General features: G+C 38.8%; 1 protein-coding gene across 3 annotated transcripts in view; it reads right to left on the reverse strand.

The window, feature by feature from the left end:
- sema5ba (sema domain, seven thrombospondin repeats (type 1 and type 1-like), transmembrane domain (TM) and short cytoplasmic domain, (semaphorin) 5Ba) overlaps positions 1-20,534 on the reverse strand; it is a 251,797-nt gene that overhangs the window by 52,118 nt on the left and 179,145 nt on the right. For all 3 annotated transcript variants that reach the window (XM_074695481.1, XM_074695479.1, XM_074695480.1), the window contains exon 9: positions 15,819-16,104. In XM_074695481.1, coding sequence (XP_074551582.1) covers positions 15,819-16,104 — 286 coding nt within the window. The remainder of the gene's footprint in view (positions 1-15,818; positions 16,105-20,534) is intronic.

Genomic DNA, 20,534 nt, shown 5'->3' on the forward strand with positions numbered 1-20,534 from the left:
TTGTAGCTAAGTGCTGATTTCAGGACCAGTGTTCTGATAACGGGTTTGGAAAACATGTGTTGCTCCTGTCTTTGTTGATGGAAGTTGTGCTCTCCCTGCCTCTGGCTTTGGCGTCCCACATACACATATGGACGAGCAGGAAACTCCCAGATCAGATCCGTACACCAAACAACAATCATCTTCAGTGAGAGGGTTCAGTGAGTTTGGGATCTTGTAAAAAAGTTAATTATTTGTTCTGGGCCTTTGGTAAGGTTGTCAGAAATGTAGAGTGAACATAAATCTTACTTTGATAAATCTGACGCCTCCTGTTTTCTGTTCCTTATCATAATTTATCAGCGTTATGAGTTCCTGGCACTGCAGACCTCATCGGGCTCTGGGCACTGCCAGCCAACAGGAGTCGGGGTTTGGCCGTGCAGGCGGTGAATTAGCTGTTTGTGCACCTGTGCCCTGATTTCTTTCTGCCTCGACATGTTTTCGTTTCTGGACAGCGGCTCGGTGAACAGACCTGCTGAATTAGCACAGGTTGTGTTCTGCTCATGATTCCCTGATGGAGAGAACGGATCAGGACTTAAAGGGATACCACTCAGTCACTTAACACTCCAAAAAACTCAGATCTTATCAAGTGTTTCTGTCTTATTTTGAGTAAAATTTGTCTTATTATGCTCAATATGAGCCACATTCAGCTGATCAGTCCAGAAAATGTTCTTGTTTTAAGTTGTTTGAAGACAAAATTGAGGTCTGATTTTATGTGAGCCCATTTCCACCAGTTAAAAAACGCAAAAAAGTCAAAATTATGAGAATAATGAGCTCCTGCTTGTGTTGTCGGCTGGGTGAGTGAGGTGATTCAGAGACTACAACACAAGCAGCAGCACATAAATCTCATAATTCCAAACTTTTATCTTGTAATTATGACTTCGATATCTCATGATTTTAACTTTATATCTCATTATTTCAACTTGCTATCTTATAATTTTGAGTTTTAATGTCATAATTATGACTTCTTAAATTCATAGAAATGACTTTTTATCTTATAACTTTGACTTTTTGTCATTAAATCAAATTTTGATCTAATAATTATGACTTCTTCAACTCTTAAATTTGACCTTTTAGCCCATAATTCAAACTTTTTGAAATTATTAATACTTTTCATCTCATAAAAATGACAACTGTATCTCATAATAATGACGCCTTCTCAAAATTATGAATTAATTTTCTCATTGTTTCAACTAATAATCTCATAATTTTGACTCTTAATCTCATATTTATGACTTCTTCATCTAACAATGACTTTTTATCTTAAAATTTTGACTTTGAGGATCATGATTTTAACTTTTTATCATTAAATCAACTTTTTATCTCATAATTATGACATCCGTATCTCATATTAATGACATCTTTATTTCAAATTTCCGATATGAATCTCATAATTTGTTTTTTTATCTCAAAATTTCGGCTTTTTTTTAATAACAATTATGACTCATCTCGTAATTTCGACTTTTTTTCTCATAACTTCACTTTTTATCTCAAAATTATGACTTAATTATCTCAACTTATAGTTTTAACTTATTATCTCATAATTTTGACTCTTAATCTCATATTCACATCTTCATCTTACAATGACTTTTTATCTCATTATTTCATCTTTTTGTCTCATTATTTTGACTTTGTATCTCATGATTTTAACTTTTTATCATTATATCAACTTTTTATCAGATAATTATGACTTCTTCAACTCATAAATCTGACTTTTCAGCCCATAATGTTAACTTTTTATCATTACTTAAACTTTTTATCTCATATAAATGACGTCTTTATTTCAAAAATTCCCATTTTTATCCCATAATTTTGACTTTTTATCTAATAATTAAATCTTTTATCTTATATCAAATTTTTTCCTTATAATTTCATCTTTTTATCTCATAATTATGACTTTTCATTTTATAATTTTGACTTTTTGTCTCATAATTTCACATTTTTTTATATATTCATATTTACTTTTTATCTCAAAATTTTGACTTCTCCAACTTATAAATTTTACTTTTAAGTTCATAATTTATTTTTTAATCATTATTTAAACTTTTTATCTCATTATAATGATGCCTTTTTTATATTAATGAAGCTTCTTTTTTAAAATTTCCAACTTCTATCTCATAATTCCAGTTTTCTATCTCATAATTATGTCTCCTCATCTCATAACTTCAGCTTTTTTATCTCATAATTGGGACTTTTTTTTTTTCTGGCAGAAATGTGCTTCCATATAATCTGATTGTAATAAGTAAAAAAAAAAAGTCCTCCAATAGAACAAGAGGAAATTTTGCTTAAAAATTTGCTTGAAACTAGAATAATGAGTTAATACAACCTTTCTCTTGCACTATTGGCTAATTTTTATTTTTTGTTACAGCACTTCAAACCTTATTTTTTGTCTATAAATAACTTGAAACAAGACACTTTCTGGTGAATGTGGCTCATATTCAGTCTAAAAAGACAATTTCTACTGAAAATAATTCTAAAACACTTGATATGCTTTCAGGTTTTTGCAGTGTTAAGTATGTTAAGGTTGTATCTGCTCTGATTTCTGATTTCTGACTGAGGAAAAATGGCATCATTGCACCAATCAGACACTTGTAAGCTCGACTGGTGCACCTTTTTAGTACTCCTGAACTTCCTCACACTCAATTTTGGTCTTTAACTCTCCACTTCCTGCTCGGGGTTTTTCATAAAACTCATGAACTCTGTCGTTACCAGGGGGAAGCAAAGTCCTCTGCAGCTCCAAATGAGCTCTGGCAAAGGAGGCCAAGCAGGTGGCTCAGTGAGCGACTGAGGAAGAACAGCCCCCGGACTTCAGTCGAAGAGGAACTTTTCTCTTTCAGCAGCTCCAGTGGAGAGAGGAATGAGTGTGTGTGTGTGTGTGAGTGTGTGTGTGAGTGCTGTGGTGAACCAGCAGTAACCAAACCCCAACCAGAGGAAACCAGAGGAAACCAGAGGAGACCACAGGCAAACGAGCGACAGGAAGCGAGCAGCAGCTTAACACGCTCTGACACCAGGAAGCTGAACTGTTGGTTTGTGGTCGTGCTGCAGCGACTGAAGCTGGATTACTCTCAGATTATTTGAGGTCTCTGCTTTAACGGCGGCCTGCAGCAGCAGCAGGAGCCAGCGAGAGGGGAGCGGTGAGAAGAATACAGGCTATCCCGCTAATGGATGCAGACCATATGTCTTGAGTCAGCTTAAAAGCCCGGGACAGTGAAGGAAAGCTGTTTGACATCTGCGATGCTGTTTGCTGCCTCTGCTCTCTGAGGCCCGGCTCCATGACGACCACTTTCATTATGACTGAAGCTCCTTCTGCGAGTGATTCATCTGGTCCCTGCAGCCTCATCCTGTCACCGCTCGTCCTCTCAAACACTTCCTGGTTTTTCTGTCTCCTTCACTGAATCTATTCTCCTCTTTTTCTCTCCTGTGCTGCGTGCTAATTTGTTCAAGGCTCTTTTATCAAAATTTCATTTCCCAAGTTTCTCCCCCAGGAGCAGAAAAGCAGCTCCTGCTTACACACGAACGCAGCAATATAAACACAATATAAGCTTATGCAACGTGCTGCAGAGTGTTTGCTCTGCTGCGTCTGAGGCAACAAATCTGTCTTTGGAAGGACCGAGTTTCACCAAATTTATCCAAAGTCTGATAAACGGTGCAGATTTGTGCTTAGTCGGTTTGTGTCAACACTAAAAAAGATGTAGCACGATGCAGCGTTATCCTTCAGCTGGAGTTACAGAGTTCCTGTTTCACCTCCGTCAGCAGGACTGATACCCAGGACACTTCTCTGCAGATGGCAGGACACTTTTTCCTGCAGACTGGGTTTGCTCAGCTCATTTCACCGCCCCACCCCAAAAAAAACACGTTAGAAAAGGTAACGAACTCCTCGCTCAGCACGGCTGTTTGGCTTATTGTGAGCAACAATCAGGAGGGATCAGAACATCAGAGAGCTGTCTGGTAAACCCGAGCGGCTGATATCTATCTCCTTCAATAAGCTTATCTCCTCTGCTGAATGCTGGGGTGGCTCCTATTCTATGTTGTTAATACAAAACATGTTGAGTCCTGGATTTTTTCTGTGATTTGAAGATTATTCGACTGCTGCATGAAAAGAAAATCAGCTGTGCAGTCATTTAAAAAAGATTTCATACTATTATTAATCTTTACATCGGAACTGTCTTCCAGGGTATCTGCAGGGTCTTAAAAAGTCTAAAAAAGTCTAAAATCTAATAATTTGATTTTAAGGCCTTAAAATGTCTAAATTTCTCCTAAAATCCCAAAAAGGTCTTGAAAACGATTTTGAAAGGTCTCAAAAATCTATGGCTGGAATGTTTCGATTTTTGAGCACAATTGGTAGGGCTCAAGGATATTGTGGAGGAGATTGCAGTCACGGGACAAGAGCTCAGATAGTTCCTTCTTGTGCGCAGGAAAACACACACACAATGGCTGTTGGCTGTAGAGTTCCCAACATTGCTTCTTATTCTGACTTCCGAACAAATCTTGGTTCACAACAGAGATGTTTCTGAAATTTTAAGATAGGTTACGTGTTTTGTATTGAATAAATTCTGGGCCTCCAAATTTCCTTCAAGTCTTTTGTACTTTTTTTGCCAGCATCGATATGAAATGGGTCTTAAATTGTACACATTGTCTTAAAAAAAGTCTTAAAAGGTCTTAAACTTAGCTTGTTGAAACCTGCAGAGACCCTGGTCTTCAAATTGAGTTGTTTGCATGCAACGCAAGTTATTTTTGCAGTATGGGTTTGTTCTGGGAGCTCCACTCTCTTCCACATGCTAATGTAAAATGACATTTCCTAAGGCAGGGAGAGCACACCTCCCTTCATGTGCATTCATGGACAGCTGAAGCAGGGAGAGCAGCAGCAAAGAAGAACAAGAGCTTCCGCTCAAAGTCCCACCGTGCCTGCTACACCTAGTCCCGCTCAAACAAGACTGCATCCCACTCCACTCCCTGCTCGCTCCAGAAAAATAAGTTTTGATTCTGGATCTGGTTCTGGTGCAAATTTCAGCTTCACTCGTGTGGTGTGATGAGCAGCAATGGAGCAAAACTGGCCTTCCCATCCATCTATCCTCCATCGCTTATCTAAGTCTGGGTCATGGAGGCAGAAATGTTATCAGTGGAGCCCAGTGGCCTCTGTCCCCCTTTTTTAAAAGTTTTTGTTTGTTTGTTTCAGGCTCTTTTCGCTATTGGTTACACTGGAAAACTGAAATCTTATCAAGTGTTTTTGTCTTGATTTCAGTAGAAAATGTCTTTTTTAGACTCGAAATGAATCTCATTTGCTTAAACAGTCCCAAAAAATGTATTGTTTCAAGTTATTTAAAGACAAAAAATAGGTCTGAATTACTGTAACAAGTAAAAAAAAAAATCTGCCAATGGAAACAGAAAAAGTGACTTGTATAAAGTCATCATTCTAGTTTCAAGCAAATTTCCGAGCAATTTTTTCTTGATATATTTCAGATTTTTTAACTTGTCACAAGCAGTTTAGACCTCATTTTTGTCTTTAAACAACTTGAAACAAGACATTTTCCTGGAGTGATCAGTTCAATGTGGCTCATATCGAGTATAACAAGACAAAAACACTTGATAAGATTTCATTTTTTGCAGTGTAGATCGGAGAGTGGGCAGTGGATAGAGCAGGAAACAGGGCTATTCTATTGGAGGACTTTTTTTTTTTACTTGTTACACTCAAATTATATGGAAGCCCATTTCTGCCAGTCAAAAAAAAAAAGACAGCAAAAGTCAAATTCATGACATAAAAAAGTTGAAATTATGAGATAATAAAGTCATAATTATGAGATAAAAAGACAAAAAAAGGAGTTAACCCCCAAGGAACATGGTTGTTACATCAGGGGATGATGCTCCAGTTTTATCAACTTTGAAAAAGTGTGCAGCTGAATTCAAAGAGGGGTAGGGAGAGCCTTGAAGATGACCCAAGGTTTTGCTAAAAAAAATTGCTTAAAAGTTGAATAATGACTTAATACAAGAAATGTTCACTTGTTCCATTTGCAGATTTGTTACAGTAATTCAGACCTCATTTGTGTCTTTAAATAACTTGAAAAAAGACTTTTTTTCTGGATTGACCATTTGAAGTGGCTCATATCGAGTATAACAAGACAATTTTTACTGAAATTAAGACAAAAACACTTGATAAGATTTCAATTTTTTGCAGTTTAGATAGAAGAGTGGGCAGTGGAAAGCGCAGGAAACAGGCTGAAAGTGAGGAGTGACGAGGAGAAGAGGCCATAGGCTGGATTGGGTGTGAGGACGAACCTCATGGACCCAGCTATCCGCTCTCTAGATATGACGCTGTAAAATCAGACACAGGGGGGAGGTGGGTTGTGAAACAGTTGGTTGAGAAGGCACAAACATTTGCTAATTCACTACTGGAGGCAGGGAGAGCAGCAGCAAAGACAACCACAAGAGGAGGACTAAACTGAAGGTCATCTCACAGCAAAAAAACGGAAATCTTATCAAGTGTTTTAATCTTTTTTTAGATAAAAATGTCTTATTATACTTGATATGAGCCACATTCACCTAAACACTCCAGAAAAATGTCTGATATCAAGTTATTTACAGACCAAATGAGGTCTGATTTGACTGGAACAACAAAAAATCTGCCAATGCAACAAGAGAAAAGTTTTTTATATTAAGTCATTTTTCTAATTTGAAGCTAAACTGTGACACTGTGTTTGAGCCTTTAGTCCTGATATAAACACAACACTTTGATCCAGATGAAAAACACAACATTTTCTGCTCTAGGCTAATATTAGCTCGCATGCCGGCTGAAAATGAGGTTAAAGAGGGGTTGTTCTCACTAATGACTATCTGTGGCAAAATGAAAATAAAAATAAAAAAACTCCTAATCTCCCTGAAACATGAATCCAGCCTGATACTTTTCTGCTCAGAGTTATTTCTCTGAAGATGGAGTCTGTGTGTTTCAGGCGTGTCAGACTTCAGCCTGACTGCTGCTCGCCGTCCGTGGACGCGCTGTGACTGACTAAAAGTGATGTCAGACTTGACGTGAGTGAGAAATGATCGGCTGGGCGGCCACGTGAAGCACGCCACATACCTGCGTAATATTTCTGATTTCACACACCGCTCTCCTCCCGTCATATCAGCTTACTTACATCAAACCCAGCCTGAAATGAGCCGCTGTCTCCCAGCGGAGGACAGGGCCTGATCTTAATACAGTTTGACAGAAGCTGCTGCTCACAGCGACTCTCCAAGCTGAGCCTGAGGTCTCCGGTTTGGAGAAAGTCGCGCTCACACTCAGGAAACGGTGATTCTGTTTAACACATCTGAGCTCTGAGGTGTTGCTGACTTCCCTTTCTTCTGTTTTCAGGCCAAAGCTGTTGCTCCTGCTGCTGTATTGTTGTGCAGTGTAAAAATATGTATGGATAATCTTGGCAGCCTCAGTTCAATTTCTGCTCCCTGCAGTCGAGCTGCTCTGCTGAGTGGGCCCTTTTCCTTTTTCTGCTGCGCTGCAGGTATTCACTCAGGGTGAAACAGCGGCCTGAAAGGAGTGTGAGCTGTTTCTCTTTGCACATGGGGAAAGATAACACACATGGGCTGAACTCTGAGGTCTAAAGGAAACAGAAAGATTTTTTAAATAGTGCCAAACACCGTCATGTGACCCTCCAAAACCTGATGGGGTCAGAGACTTCACCAAGACACAGATAAGGAGTCTCATGATCAGTCGGAGACGGCACAGACCGAGCAGAAGAGTCTCTGCTGCTCCGGACCACGACGAGAAGGACCTGCCAATAAGAACGCAGACTTAATTAAAAGGCCCGTCCGTGCTCGGAGGTCTTAAGTGTCTTTATTCTGATGGAATGCTAAAACGCTTTATTACATAAGCGCTCAACACGCTCTGATGGCGGGCGAAGCACTCAGAAAATTACAGCACGATCACGTCCTGCTCTCTCCATCTCCTGCTCGTTATGTGAGGAATTAATCTGTTGTGTTTTATTTTCATACAAACGAAGGAGCCCTTCAGTTTGACTGATTAAAATCAGTGTCTCGTTTGGAAAACATCACCTGGGAGGAGCTCTGTGTGCAAAAACATAACCTTGATGATGTCATCAAGGCAGTAATGTGGCAGAGGAGCCAAAACATGCTATTCTGCCATCTGGGGAGCTAAGTCCTCTTTGGGTTAGTGGTGTAGCAAGGGAAACAAGGGCGGCAGTGGCCCAAAAAACATGTGCTAAGATGCCCTGTTAGGAGTCTTATCGTGCTAATGTGACTGCTTAGGAGCCAAATCGCCCCAAAGAGCCCTTTAACGAGTGTTATAGTACCCTCCTGGTTGGCAAAACAAACATAACTTCCTACCTTGGCGGTTAAAAAAACTAGAGCTGAGCAGTTCTTGAAAAAAAACATGCTAAAGTGCCCTCTTGAAAAGTCTAAATATGCTAATGTGCACGCTTGGGAGCCAAAATGCTCTCGAAGTGCCCTCATAGGAGCCAAAACATGCTAATGTGCCATCTGGGGAGCTGAACAGTAAGTTTAAGTTCTCTTTGGGGCAGTGGTGGCCCAAAAACATGTGCTAAAGTGCCCTTAAACTGTTGTCAGAGTGCCCTCCAGGTTGGGAAAACACACTAAATTGCTGCCCTAGCCACTTAAAAAAACCAAAACTTGCAATCTTTTGAAAAACACGAGCTAAAGTGCCTTCTTAGGGGCCAAAACATGCTTATCTGCCATCTGGGGAGCTGAACAGTATATTTAAGTTCTCTTTAGGCTATTGGTGCCCCAAAAACTTGTACTGAAGTGCCCTCTTAGGAGTCTTAATGTCCTTATGTGCATGTTTGCTAGCAAAGTGCCCCAAAGTGCCTTTTCACAGGTCTAAAGGCGCCCTCATGGTTAGCAAAACACCCTAAACTGGTCCCCTTGGCGAGTAAAAAAACCCAAACTGACCGATTCTTGAGAAAAAGTGCTCTCTTGGGAAGCAAAACATGCTAATCTGCCGTTCGAGGACCTGAAATGTGTACTGGAGCCCTCTTTTGGGCTGGCGGGGCCCAAAAAGCATGCACTAAAATGCCTTCTTAGGAGCCAAAACATGCTACTCTGCCATCTGGGGAGCTGAAGTGCGTGCTTAAGTCCTCTTTGGGCTAGTGGTGTCCAGAAAACCTGCGCTTAAGTGCCCTTTTTGAAATCTAAATACGCTAATGAGTAAGCTTGGTAGCCAAAATGCCACAAAATGCCCTTTAACTGGTGCTAAAGTGCCCTACTTCCTCCACCCTCCTGTCAAAAAACTAAATCTGACCAATTTTTGAAAGACATGTTCTAAGTTCTTAAGTGCCCTCTTAGGGGCCAAAACATGCTAATCTGTCTTTGAGGGTGGGAAGCTGGAATGCATGCCTAAGTCTTTTTTGGGCCAGTGGTGTTGCAAGGGGAGCAATAGCCAAAAAAAAACCATGCGCTAAAGTGCCCTCTTAGGAGTCTGAACATACAATTGTGCATGTTTGAGAGCAAAAATGCCCCAAAGTGCCCTTTAACGGTGTTCATGGTGCCCTACTGGTTAGCAAAACACACTTTACTGCTCCCCTTGGTGGTTACAAAGCTAAAACTGACCATTTTTTTTTGAAAAAAATGCGCTAAAGTGCCCTTTTAGGAGCCAAAAGGTGGGCTAAAGTGCACTGTGTAGCGGCAAAAATCTGCACTTAAGTGTTTCTTTTTCTTTACACCCCTGCTCTTCAAAAAGTCTGTGTCAAGGTGCGTTTCTCTCTTCTAAACTGTCACAAATCTGGGGTGAGAGGGGCAAAATCAGAGCAAAACTGTAAAGTCACAACCCCTCAGTTGCGCAGCAAACATGTGACAAGTTTTGCTGACTAACATTCCTGCACCTTAGTGAGTCTGCAGATCATGAAATCACAAGAGAACATGAATAAGCTGCAACAACTAGAGCAGCTCCTGCTAATTCATCGATCTCAGTGTTTTACATATCCTTCAGGTTGGTGTCACCAAACCTGCAGTTTGCTTCCTTGATGATCTGAAGACGACAGAGCAGAAGAGAAGCCATGCGAGTCCCTCTCAGAGCATCATAGCATCGATCTGCAGAGAGCGGAGGTCATTTAGCACGGAGACCTGGCCCAGATCGAGAGCCGACTGAGACGCTAAGTACTCCGATCCAACTCTTGCTGCTCTGTTTTACAGCTCCAAACTCCAGGGAGCAGCTGTGAGCCTGTTCAATTTAGGCCAGACAGATGGAGACAGTGTTTGTGGTGATTGCATTAACATATCCAGCCCCGGTGAGGGAGGCCGTTTTTGGAGGGACGACTGTCGAGCTGCTTCTGAGAGGAAGGGCAGGCGAGGAGGAGACAAAGGACGGCGGACAAAAGCTGCGAGCTCGCTGATTTTTTTCTCATTACCGCCTCTCATTTCCTCTCCTTTCTTTTGCGTCTTTCTCCCTCTGGCTTTCCCTTCTTCTTTTGTCTCTCTTCACCATCCCTCACTCCCCCCTCCTCTTCTTTTTTCGCTCTATCACCAAAGATGGCTGCAGGCTCGTGGAAAGGAGCCCAGTGACGGTGAAAACCGGCAGCTCACCAGGTGAAGGAGCAGAAGGTAAGAGGCTGGATCCTGCCGCTCCCCTGACAGGACACAGAATACATCTGAATACCAACACGGAGCACGCCCAGACCCACACACACACACCTTACACACACACAGTCAATGAGGATGCTTTACAGACTCAAATTTAAGTCACTGAGATAGCCTTTCCCAGGAGACGATCAATAAAATCTGACTTTGTATTTGCGAGGTATCTAAATCTCGATCTCTGTGGGTTAAAGCGTTTCAGGATCCATCAGGAGGTGAAATATGCGATCTGCCCCTTCAGTACATTTCTTATAGATGCAGACAAAGTAATGTTTCTATTTCTCTTCAGATTTGTTTCCTTTATTCTCTCCCTCTGTCTGATTTCTCTTATTTCCCAGCCAGGTGTTTTATTTCTGAGAAAAATGGAGAGGCACAGATCTGGCGCCCGAACCCCAAAAATCTTATGATTTAAGAAAAAGGATGGGGAAGCACGAAGCGCCTGCAGCTTCTAAAGCGAGGTCCTTTCCTGAGTTTGTTGTGATATAAAGAGGAGGATTTATCCTCAGATTGAGTCGATCCCAGCTCCTCTGTTATTGATCCTCTCATTACGGCTTTTAAGAGAAGACGGTGAAAGCATTTCCCAAAAGTGGAACCATTCCTACGCTTCTTCTCCTTCTCACAGTGTTTCTTAACGGACTCTTTCATGATGGACACTCAAGGCAGCACAGTTTGTTTTTCCACTGAACAATACATTTTTTAAATTTCAATTTTTTAAAAATCATTATTTTCAAAACATTTTTTAAATATTATTAATAAATAAATAAATAAATTTATATATTTATCAAATTATTTATTTTGTTATTTATCTGTTTATTTCTGTTTATTTATTTATTTATTTTTAAATATATTTTAATTTTTTTATTTGTGCATGTAATTTTTTTTAAAATTTATTTAATTTTTTTCATCATTACTTTTATTTTTCACCAATCAATATTTTTTTATTTCACTCCCTTAAGAAATATTTTTTAATTTGTTTATTTATGTATTTATTCCTTTTTTTCCCCAATTTGTTTATTTATTTTCTGCTTGGTTAAGGTCTGTGACTAAAACTTAGCATTAAATTTTTCCCTCTGGAAATTGGCCAGTATGCGGGGTCACCAAATATTATACATATATTTTTTCATTTACCACAAAATAATATTTTGTTTATTTCATTTAAAACATATAAATTATTATTTTCATTTAATTTATTTATGCATATGTTTATTTATCTATTTATTTATTTTCTTAATTATTTAGATATTTATTTTCTGCTTAATTAAGGTCAGTGACTTCAAACGTTGCATTTAAGTGTTTCTCTCTGGAAGCTGGCCACTGTGTGGGATTTTCTTTTGCTCCTTGTTTTACCAAATATGGAATTGCAAACGCTGATTGTGCGAAAAAAAGAAAAAAAAAAGAAAAGAGGTCTTTTGGCCGTTTTTTATCTAAAGCCAAAGAGGTTTTTAAAGCAGAGTTAAGACCTGGTGATGCATCAAGATAAAAGGTCAAAAGGTGACAAAAATAATCTGGAATAATCCTTCGGGGACCGTGAATATTTAGACAGACTTTCGAGGCAATCTGCTGTGTAATTATTAACAGCACTATCTTTTCTTGGAATCTGGCTCTGGATTATGATGTTGGACAGACTGACCACGCTGGCTGCCATTTCTCAGTCAGCCAAAAACGTGATGCAATTACACTTCTCCAAGCGCGCCACAAAGCTCCGAACTACACACTCTGGCTCTCTGTGCTTCCTTTCTGTAATGAAGTGTGTGACGCTCCCACCTGGAGCAATCAAACACCAGAGGGAGTGTGAGCCAGTCGGTACCTCCGGCACGGCTGAGAGCTGCATGCATCCACACGGATCATTAGCAGCAGCGGGAGGCTCCCAACTCTGGGAAATTGTCTCTGTCTCTGTAAAGGTGGGAAGAGGCTGTCGAAGCGCTGAACCCTGTGAAGTGATGAAATGTGAGGGCTGAATGAAAAGTTGAAGTGTTTGCCACAGTTCCCCCATTAGTATCCTCGTTGGTGTTGAAAAGGCTCTCGAGCACAGCTGCAGCTTGTTTTTGGTGGAGCTGTTCGTCCTTTTTATTCAGCGCTGAGGGTAATGTGTAAGAGCAATGCAGAGATAAGGACGTTATTACGTCTGCTCAGACACACAGGGCTCCTTTGTTCCCTGCTCCGTGTGGTGCACAGAGGAAAAGTTTGTGTTTATTAAAATTAGAGACGATCCTGTCTCTCCAAACAGAGCCAGAGGCGGCACATCAGACTCAGGATGAACTGTTTCCAGAATGTGTCTCATCCCCCCACACACTGAGCTAATTCAGATGATTAATGTCAGAAAGTTAAAACACTTTTCCGAGCTCAGAGTATTCCCTCTGCTACGTTTAATTGAAAGTGATAAAGCATGAAAGCAGATTTAATCTCTGCTTTTTCTTCTTTGTTACTTATACTCTTCAAATTAATTCCAAAGGAAGCCAAGTTGAGGAGGCAAAAGAGATAAATAGTTCCAAACTTAAAGCTCCTGTGTGGATTTTGGCGCCCCCTGTGGATAAAGTGAAACCTCAAATCTCTTTCTGATTTCGTCCTGTTCATTAATGAGTAGCATTTTCTGATTGAAAACAACAGACTGTGAAAAAATGGACGTCATCTTGCTCAGCTCGAAGTGAAGTCGGCACAAAAACTGCTCCCCCTGGTGGCTGGCTACAGTATGGGTCAAAAAATCCATCTCCCCAGTCATTCCAGATGGGCTGTGGTCAAACTTTAAAAAATTAATACATCTGGTAGAAATATTTCTTACATCTGATTGTTGTGGTGATTTGAAGATATATTTTGGCTGTCTTGTATTCAAGTCCTCTTTTTTCTGAAAAGTTTTGTTTTCATTATTAGAGGTTAAAAACAAGATTTTACATCACATTTAACAATGATTGACAGCTGACGTTCTTGTGTATTTTGTAGAATTGTAAAATATTTCTGGAGGGAGAGCCAAGAAGAGATTAGACTCTCGAAAGAAAAAAAATATATATATGTTTTATCACCCAGCTCCACTCAGAGTCTCTCATAGTCTCTACTGCGCAGACTTCAGCTGCCAATGGCTGCACCTGTGACGGAGGAATTTTGGCTTCAAAACTGTATAATGGTAAATGGCGAAGCCACGCTGTCCACTCTATATGCAATCAAAGTTAAAAACCCCAAAACTCAAAAACTTTAGCCACCTCTACTTGTGCTAACCTTATAACACTTTTTTTTTTTTTAATAATAATTTTATTTTCATTTTTCAAACATCAAAAAAATACATGGTAACCTCATCACTCTTATTTCATACCAAAATCAGTTTTTGTGCTTGGCTGTAAATGTGTTGTAAAAATTTGGTTTTTGAATAAGTGTGTTTGGCTTCCAGTGCATTTTCAGCCGGCCTCAAGTGGACACTCAAGGAACTGCACTTCTACATCAGCTTCATTTCTCAAGCCGGGAGGATGCTGTGTGGTGAAACTTTATCCTTCCTTGCTTTTCAGGGTCATGGTCATCACTGACTTTCAGTATTTGATGTTAAAAGTGATAAAGATGTTTCTTTAGTTGCCTGGTCTGACACCTGTCCCTTCACAGCAGTTACAGACATTGAATCTACAGACATAAATATCTAAACCTTCTTTTTTGCCATTTTGTTTTATTTTATATATTTTATTTATTTTTTTTCAATTTCATTTTATTTCTTAATTAGATTTAATTCAATTTATTTTAATTTAATTTATTTCAATTTAATTTATTTTAATTTGTTTTTATGTTTATGTTTTTTTGCTTTTAAAATCAATTTTTATTTTTTTTCCTTTTAATATTTTTGTTGCCCTTTCAGTGTGTATTTGTTTCTCTGTAAAGCACTTTGAACTGCCTTTGTCTTATTATTCTTCTCTGTTTCTCTAGGTCACTGAGAGGCAGCTCTGGTGAAATCAGCCTGTTTTTCAACTTTGAGTGAATGATTAAGAAAATGGAAGAAAAAAAAATTCAAGAGTGCTTCATGAAATTTTGGAAAATTTCCTTTTTTTAAAATTTAGTCTTCTACCTTAATTTAATACTTTTGACAAGTTAATATCAAACTCATTACTTTTAATGACAGTTTCATTATTTTCTTTCTGATTAAAGGTCCCTCTGATTTCATGACTTTCATTTCAGTGATATTATTATTCAGATTATCCTAAAATGTCACATTAACTTTTTTTAAAATCTGACCTGATTTTGAATTTTTTTCATTTTTTTGTAGAATTTATTAAAACACCACTGATTTAGTGGCTCTGAAGCCTTCATTATGACAGTTTTATCTCCTCCTGTCAACGTTTGTGTCATGATTAGGGCTCATTTATGACAGATGTGACTTTCAACGGCAATTAAATGAAAGAATATTAAACATAAAAGCGCTTCATAGAGTTTTTTCTTTGGAATGTGAGATTTTAATATATTTCTGACTTTAATTAATTGAGCTCATGTTTTTATCGAGGGATTTGGCAAATTTGAGCTTGGTTCAATGAATTTTGACCCTCAATTTTTCTTTTTTTTAATGAAATAATCATATTTTGTCTCATTATAAGGACTAATTCATCTCTTTCTAAACTTTCGTCTCTCATTTTGAGTTTTTCAGCTCGTATTTATGATAATTCATGTCATGTCTTGGAGTCTTTCCCTGAGCTCTGTGCTTTAACACGTGTAAACCTTCACAGTTATGTCTTGTTTACATCTTATTTGTGTCTTTACTGAGAGTTTCTGCAGAGCTTTCATCCAGTTTTAGTAATATGTGATACTTTTCAGCCCTGCTGAGGCGTTAGCTTATCTTTTATTGATTCACGTTGGTGATTTTGCAGATGTAATAACCACAGCGGGATCCGTCCCTGGTTTGAATACAGGGAGCTGAGATCTTTTTATCGCCAAGAATTTTAATCAAAATCTTCTTTCTTCCATCTGGAATCTTCCATTTCTTTTATAAGGACTTTTATAAAACAGATATTCACATTTATATGTTTTTTCTGACCTCATGGACGCCAGGAGAAAACTATTCAACACTGAGACCAAAATGAAAACAAAGCTCAACCTTGTGTGTTTCTTTCTGATCAGCGAGTGTCTGATCAAACAGATCAGGGGCGGGACTCAGCTGGAAATGAGTGTGTGTGAGTGTGATTCCTGTTTGCTTGGGTTTGAAGTGTGTGTGAGGTCTGCGCACTCACACATTGGTGGTGAAGATGCCGTAGATGAGGTCTTGCTCGGGCAGGTAGAAGGTGCTCTGCAGCTCGTTGTAGTAGAAGGGGATCTCCCCGGAGCGGGAGCAGTTCAGCCTGGCCTTCATGAACGTGGTCCACGTGTCCTCCAGGAGAAACCGCCCCCCGATGTCGTTCTTGCAGACCCTGGCCACTCGGGAATACACCGTCTTCCCGCAGTCGTGCTCCACGGCGTTCTCCCTCAGGAAGAAGAAGGTGAAGAGGCCGATGTCGTAGGCGGAGATGAAGTGGGGCTCTGCCGGGAGAAAAAAGGAGGGATCATTACACAGTGACTCCAGGGCGGCAGACATATTCATAACATTCATCTTCTGCAGCTGCCCTCACCGCTTCACTTCTTATCACGGAGAAATTTCCCTCCAGTTTGAGATGTTCCTAAAACGAGCTTCAATGTCAAACATGAAAATGAGAGGAGCAGAGGGAGGAGGAGAGAAACTCCGACTAATAAATCTGTGTGATGTTTTGATGGTGAATCCATGGAGCTGTGTCTGTTTAACACGATGCCCATGCTGCTTTTATTACTCGGGGTGACACAGCCCGTTATTAATGGCCCTCCTCGCTGGGCCGGATATCACACAAAACGGCTTAAAAGCAGTTTGAGCGGGACGTTACTGTCGTCCTCTGTAAACACATGACTCATCACAGATTCATTGCTTTGTGCCTGTTCGGGGAAAAACGAGCTTAAACTTGTAAGTCCTTGTTTTTCTTACATGAAACACGGCGGTTGATTTATTCTTTGTTTTTTTAAGGTCTTAAATGTTTCATTCATCTTCTTTAGATCACTTTTCACCACTTTCTGTTTGTTATGCTGAGAGTTTCAGCTCTGTGTGTAGACTGCTGAGTGTGTAGTGACTGATGCGGTGCTCCTTCATCTCCTCCAGTTGTAAAAAAAGTCAGAATACAGTCCTGAGAGATTATACAGGTGATATAGTTGGAGCTGAGGGATGTGCAGGAACAATTATACTAGACATAATACTTGGTTTGCTATTTATTTATTTATTTGTTTGTTTTTGCTAGATCGGTAATATATGATGATGGCCCAGCCTTTTTATTTTTCTTTATCTATTTATGTTCTAGTATATATATATTTTTTCTTTTTCTTTTTTCCTTTTTTTAAGCAATGGAGCTATAAGAAGGATTTGAGGGTGAATGGGCACTGTGAAAATGTCCAAGGTAATGTCTTGTAGCAGTCATGTCTTGACTCATTTTGAACTAAAATACAAATCGAAAAATAAATAAATACATAAATAAAATTTAAAAAATGACATTTTAAAACAAATATAAATAAGATAATAATAATAATAATAATAAGATAATAATAATAATAATAATAATAATAATAATAATAATAATAATAATAATAATGATAAATGAATTTATAAATACAATAAATTATTATTATTATTTTTTATTATTATTATAAAATAAAAATTGTAATAATAATACTAATGATAAAAATCATAATAAAATAATAATGATGACAAATAATAATAATAATAATAATAATAATAATAATAATAATAATAATAATAATAATAAAAGCTCATTAAAACTAAATCAATACGAAATATGAACACCTACACATCAGTCAGCACTATAAGAACTAAGTGCCACGACACAAAGTGTCACCTTCACCTTTTCTGCACACAGTCACCAGGGGGAGCTCTAACATCTTTGGCCTCACCTCGCCCTCCCTCTGAAGGGTGAGAACGACTCGTGGAGAAAAGATAAAACAGAGGAGAGAGACCTCGCTGCTGCTGTCGCTTTAGTTTCCCTCCAGGACCCATTTATCGTAAGTGATAACACAAACATGCACACACACAGTCACACACTCACACACACACACAATGGGAGGAATAAACCTTAATTTGCACAGACGCCTGCAAAACTATAAACAAAAAAAGAGGAGAGAGTCTGATGTTATAAAGGCACTCACACACACTCACACACACACACACACACACACACACACACACACACTCACACAGCGGAGATGACCTGTTAACAGCCATGACTGAATGTGCCTCAGGGGCTGGTGAGGCTTTTAAGAGCAGAATAAGATTTGAAATGGAGCAGGAAAAGACAAAACTGCTGTCCACTTGGCTACAGGCGTCCCCTGATTCCACTGAGAGAAAAACACCGACCAGAGGTTTGGACTGAGAGGAACTTTAGAGAAAAACTTTGGGAAGAGACAGCGACAGTATTTCTTTATGTTAGTTTTTTTGTGCTCCTCCTCTGAACTCTTTATCTAACATTGTTTTAGAGCATTTTTGTCTTCAGTTGAAGGTGAAAGAGCCTTATGTGACTCTTTGACTCCTTTGCAGTGGCTCCTTGTAGCTTTAAAAAAATATTACTGAAACTAAGAATTGTTATTTTTCTTCCAGAGGGTATTGATGATTAAAGACACTGACACTAAATAAAATCCTGTGTTAACATTTAGTTGAACTAAATCTTCATCCCATCTGTCAATAAAGCCTGCCACCGCTCTACTTCACCTCCTACAACATCAACAGCCCACCAACTTTCCATGCACCTGTGGCTAACCTCAAGTTTTACAGCCCTGGGAAGATAACTACATCTACAAAAAGACTCATCTGGAAGAAAATGCAGATTTTGATTCTGTGTGGATGGATTCATTTAACTGACAACATGCCAAATAAACAAAGATGCTTAATGTGTGGCAACACATTCACGAACAACGAAAAATAAAGAAGTTGAGCAATATTAGTAATGAATATTATTACATTCAAGTATTCTTACAAAACTTTTCAAATTTTTGCAAATTTATAAACTTTTTTTTTTGTTTTTTAAATTTCGCATTTGGTGTAATTTTTGCCAAAGTTTGACATTTCAAAAACATTTGCACTTTTGAAAGTTTAGCAATTTTTTAAATGTAAAAAAAAGAATTTTTGCAATTTTTTAATATTTTTTTTTGGAATTCAAAACTTTTGAAAATGATTGTTTAAAATCTATTTTTTTATTTTTTTATTATTTTTAATTTTTACATTTTTAATTTTTTATGGAAAATGTTTGCAAATTTTTGAATTTTTCTTATTTTTGTAATTCAAAACTTTTTGTTAATCATTTCTTTTTTCAAATTTCCCTTTTTTTGCAAATCTATTTGAAATAAAAAATACAATACATTGCATGTACAATATTATAAATTCAAAAATAACTTCCTGTTTTGATAATAATACACTCAATTTTCACTTTGTCTGGAATTATATACACTTTATGGTTATTACTGTAAAGTATTTTTAGTGTTTCCAGAGTGTCATGAATCAAGGTGAGTTGAGATAAAATGGCTCTTATGAAAGTAAAGGTTGCAGACCACTGGTAATGTCACTTTTTGATCACTTAGTACTGGTTTATAGTTGCCCCCATCATCTAATTCTGGTCTCTTGAAGTAAATTCAGTCTTTTTCACCATTTGAAAACTGTGAGCACCCAAAAACCAAGGCTGTAGCTCCTCATCCTGCACCCATCAGCTCTGTATCTCCACAGGAGAAGTGTGACGCCACATGCTGCTAAATCTGAAGCTGTAATCAACTTTCCAGTTCATATCAAATGAAGTGTGCTTCCTCATGAGAGAGCTCTGATCTGCATTTATAATCAAAGGCTTAACGAGTGAAAATGTGATTAAAGAACACAGAACAAACACTGCACATTAATTAGTGTAATTGTTAATACTCATATAATCATGATTATAAGAACTGTGTCAGACACCCAAAGGTAATATTTATGTCTGTGGCTGAAACATTTCATCCAGCTGATCAGAGCGCCGTGCTGTACGTCCTGAGACGGCTAATTGGTGCTAACGAGCTCTGAGGAGAGCAGGCGGGGGGGTCGCGGCTGTGGGTCACTGTAAAGTACAGGAGAGACCGGGGAGACAATCCTCATCACGTCTCGGCGCTGCTCGCCGCTCAGAGCTGCTAATTCTGTTGATACATGAATAACAGGATAATGTGTGTGTATCCAACACGCCTGAGCTGCTTCGTGGACGCTCTCCAGGGCTCTGTCTGTTTACCTACCTGTGTTTATGCAGACGGTACGGGTGTCAGGCAGAGGGCAGGTGGAGCTGGCGCATTGAGCATAGCATTACTGAAGCTGCGTGGGTGTAAAATGTGACGAATGGAGATCTTTTTTTTTTCCTCCCAGCATTCCTGCTGAGTGGTAAACAGATTGTTCGAGCTGGCAGGGTGGTCGAGAGCGACGCCAGCGTCACATGATGCTTTAGATCAAACACGAGAGCAAGGCTGTTCAATATTTACATAACAGATTCTGCAGGGATGTAAAAATAATCTATTAATGATCATGGGGAGCTGAGCGCTGGTTTACATCAGAGCAGGAGAGACAGTTTGAAGCTCATCAACAAGACCTGTCCGCCACGTTTGAGTTTTCTGACATTTCCTGTGTTTGGATGTGAAGGTTGTTTCTGTCTCTGCTGGATGAGGGAGGGAAGTTTGTTAAATACTAAAAAAATAAGAATAAAGAAAGAGAGAGTCGGCAAATCTGCTGAGGATACAGTCATTTTTAGGATCTCTGTCTCCTTCGTGTTAGCACCATCTGTTGAGTGTCTGTCTGCAGTTTGAGCAGTTTTTCCTCTTTGAATGGAGAGTCTAATCAAGGACAAGGGTGACATGTCTCTCCAGGAAAATTTGCAATTTGT

The sequence above is a fragment of the Halichoeres trimaculatus genome, unplaced genomic scaffold (genome assembly GCF_033239565.1).
Source record: "Halichoeres trimaculatus isolate MK-OKI-2021-1 unplaced genomic scaffold, fHalTri1.1 fHalTri1_scaffold_19, whole genome shotgun sequence".
NCBI classification, from domain to species: domain Eukaryota; kingdom Metazoa; phylum Chordata; class Actinopteri; order Labriformes; family Labridae; genus Halichoeres; species Halichoeres trimaculatus.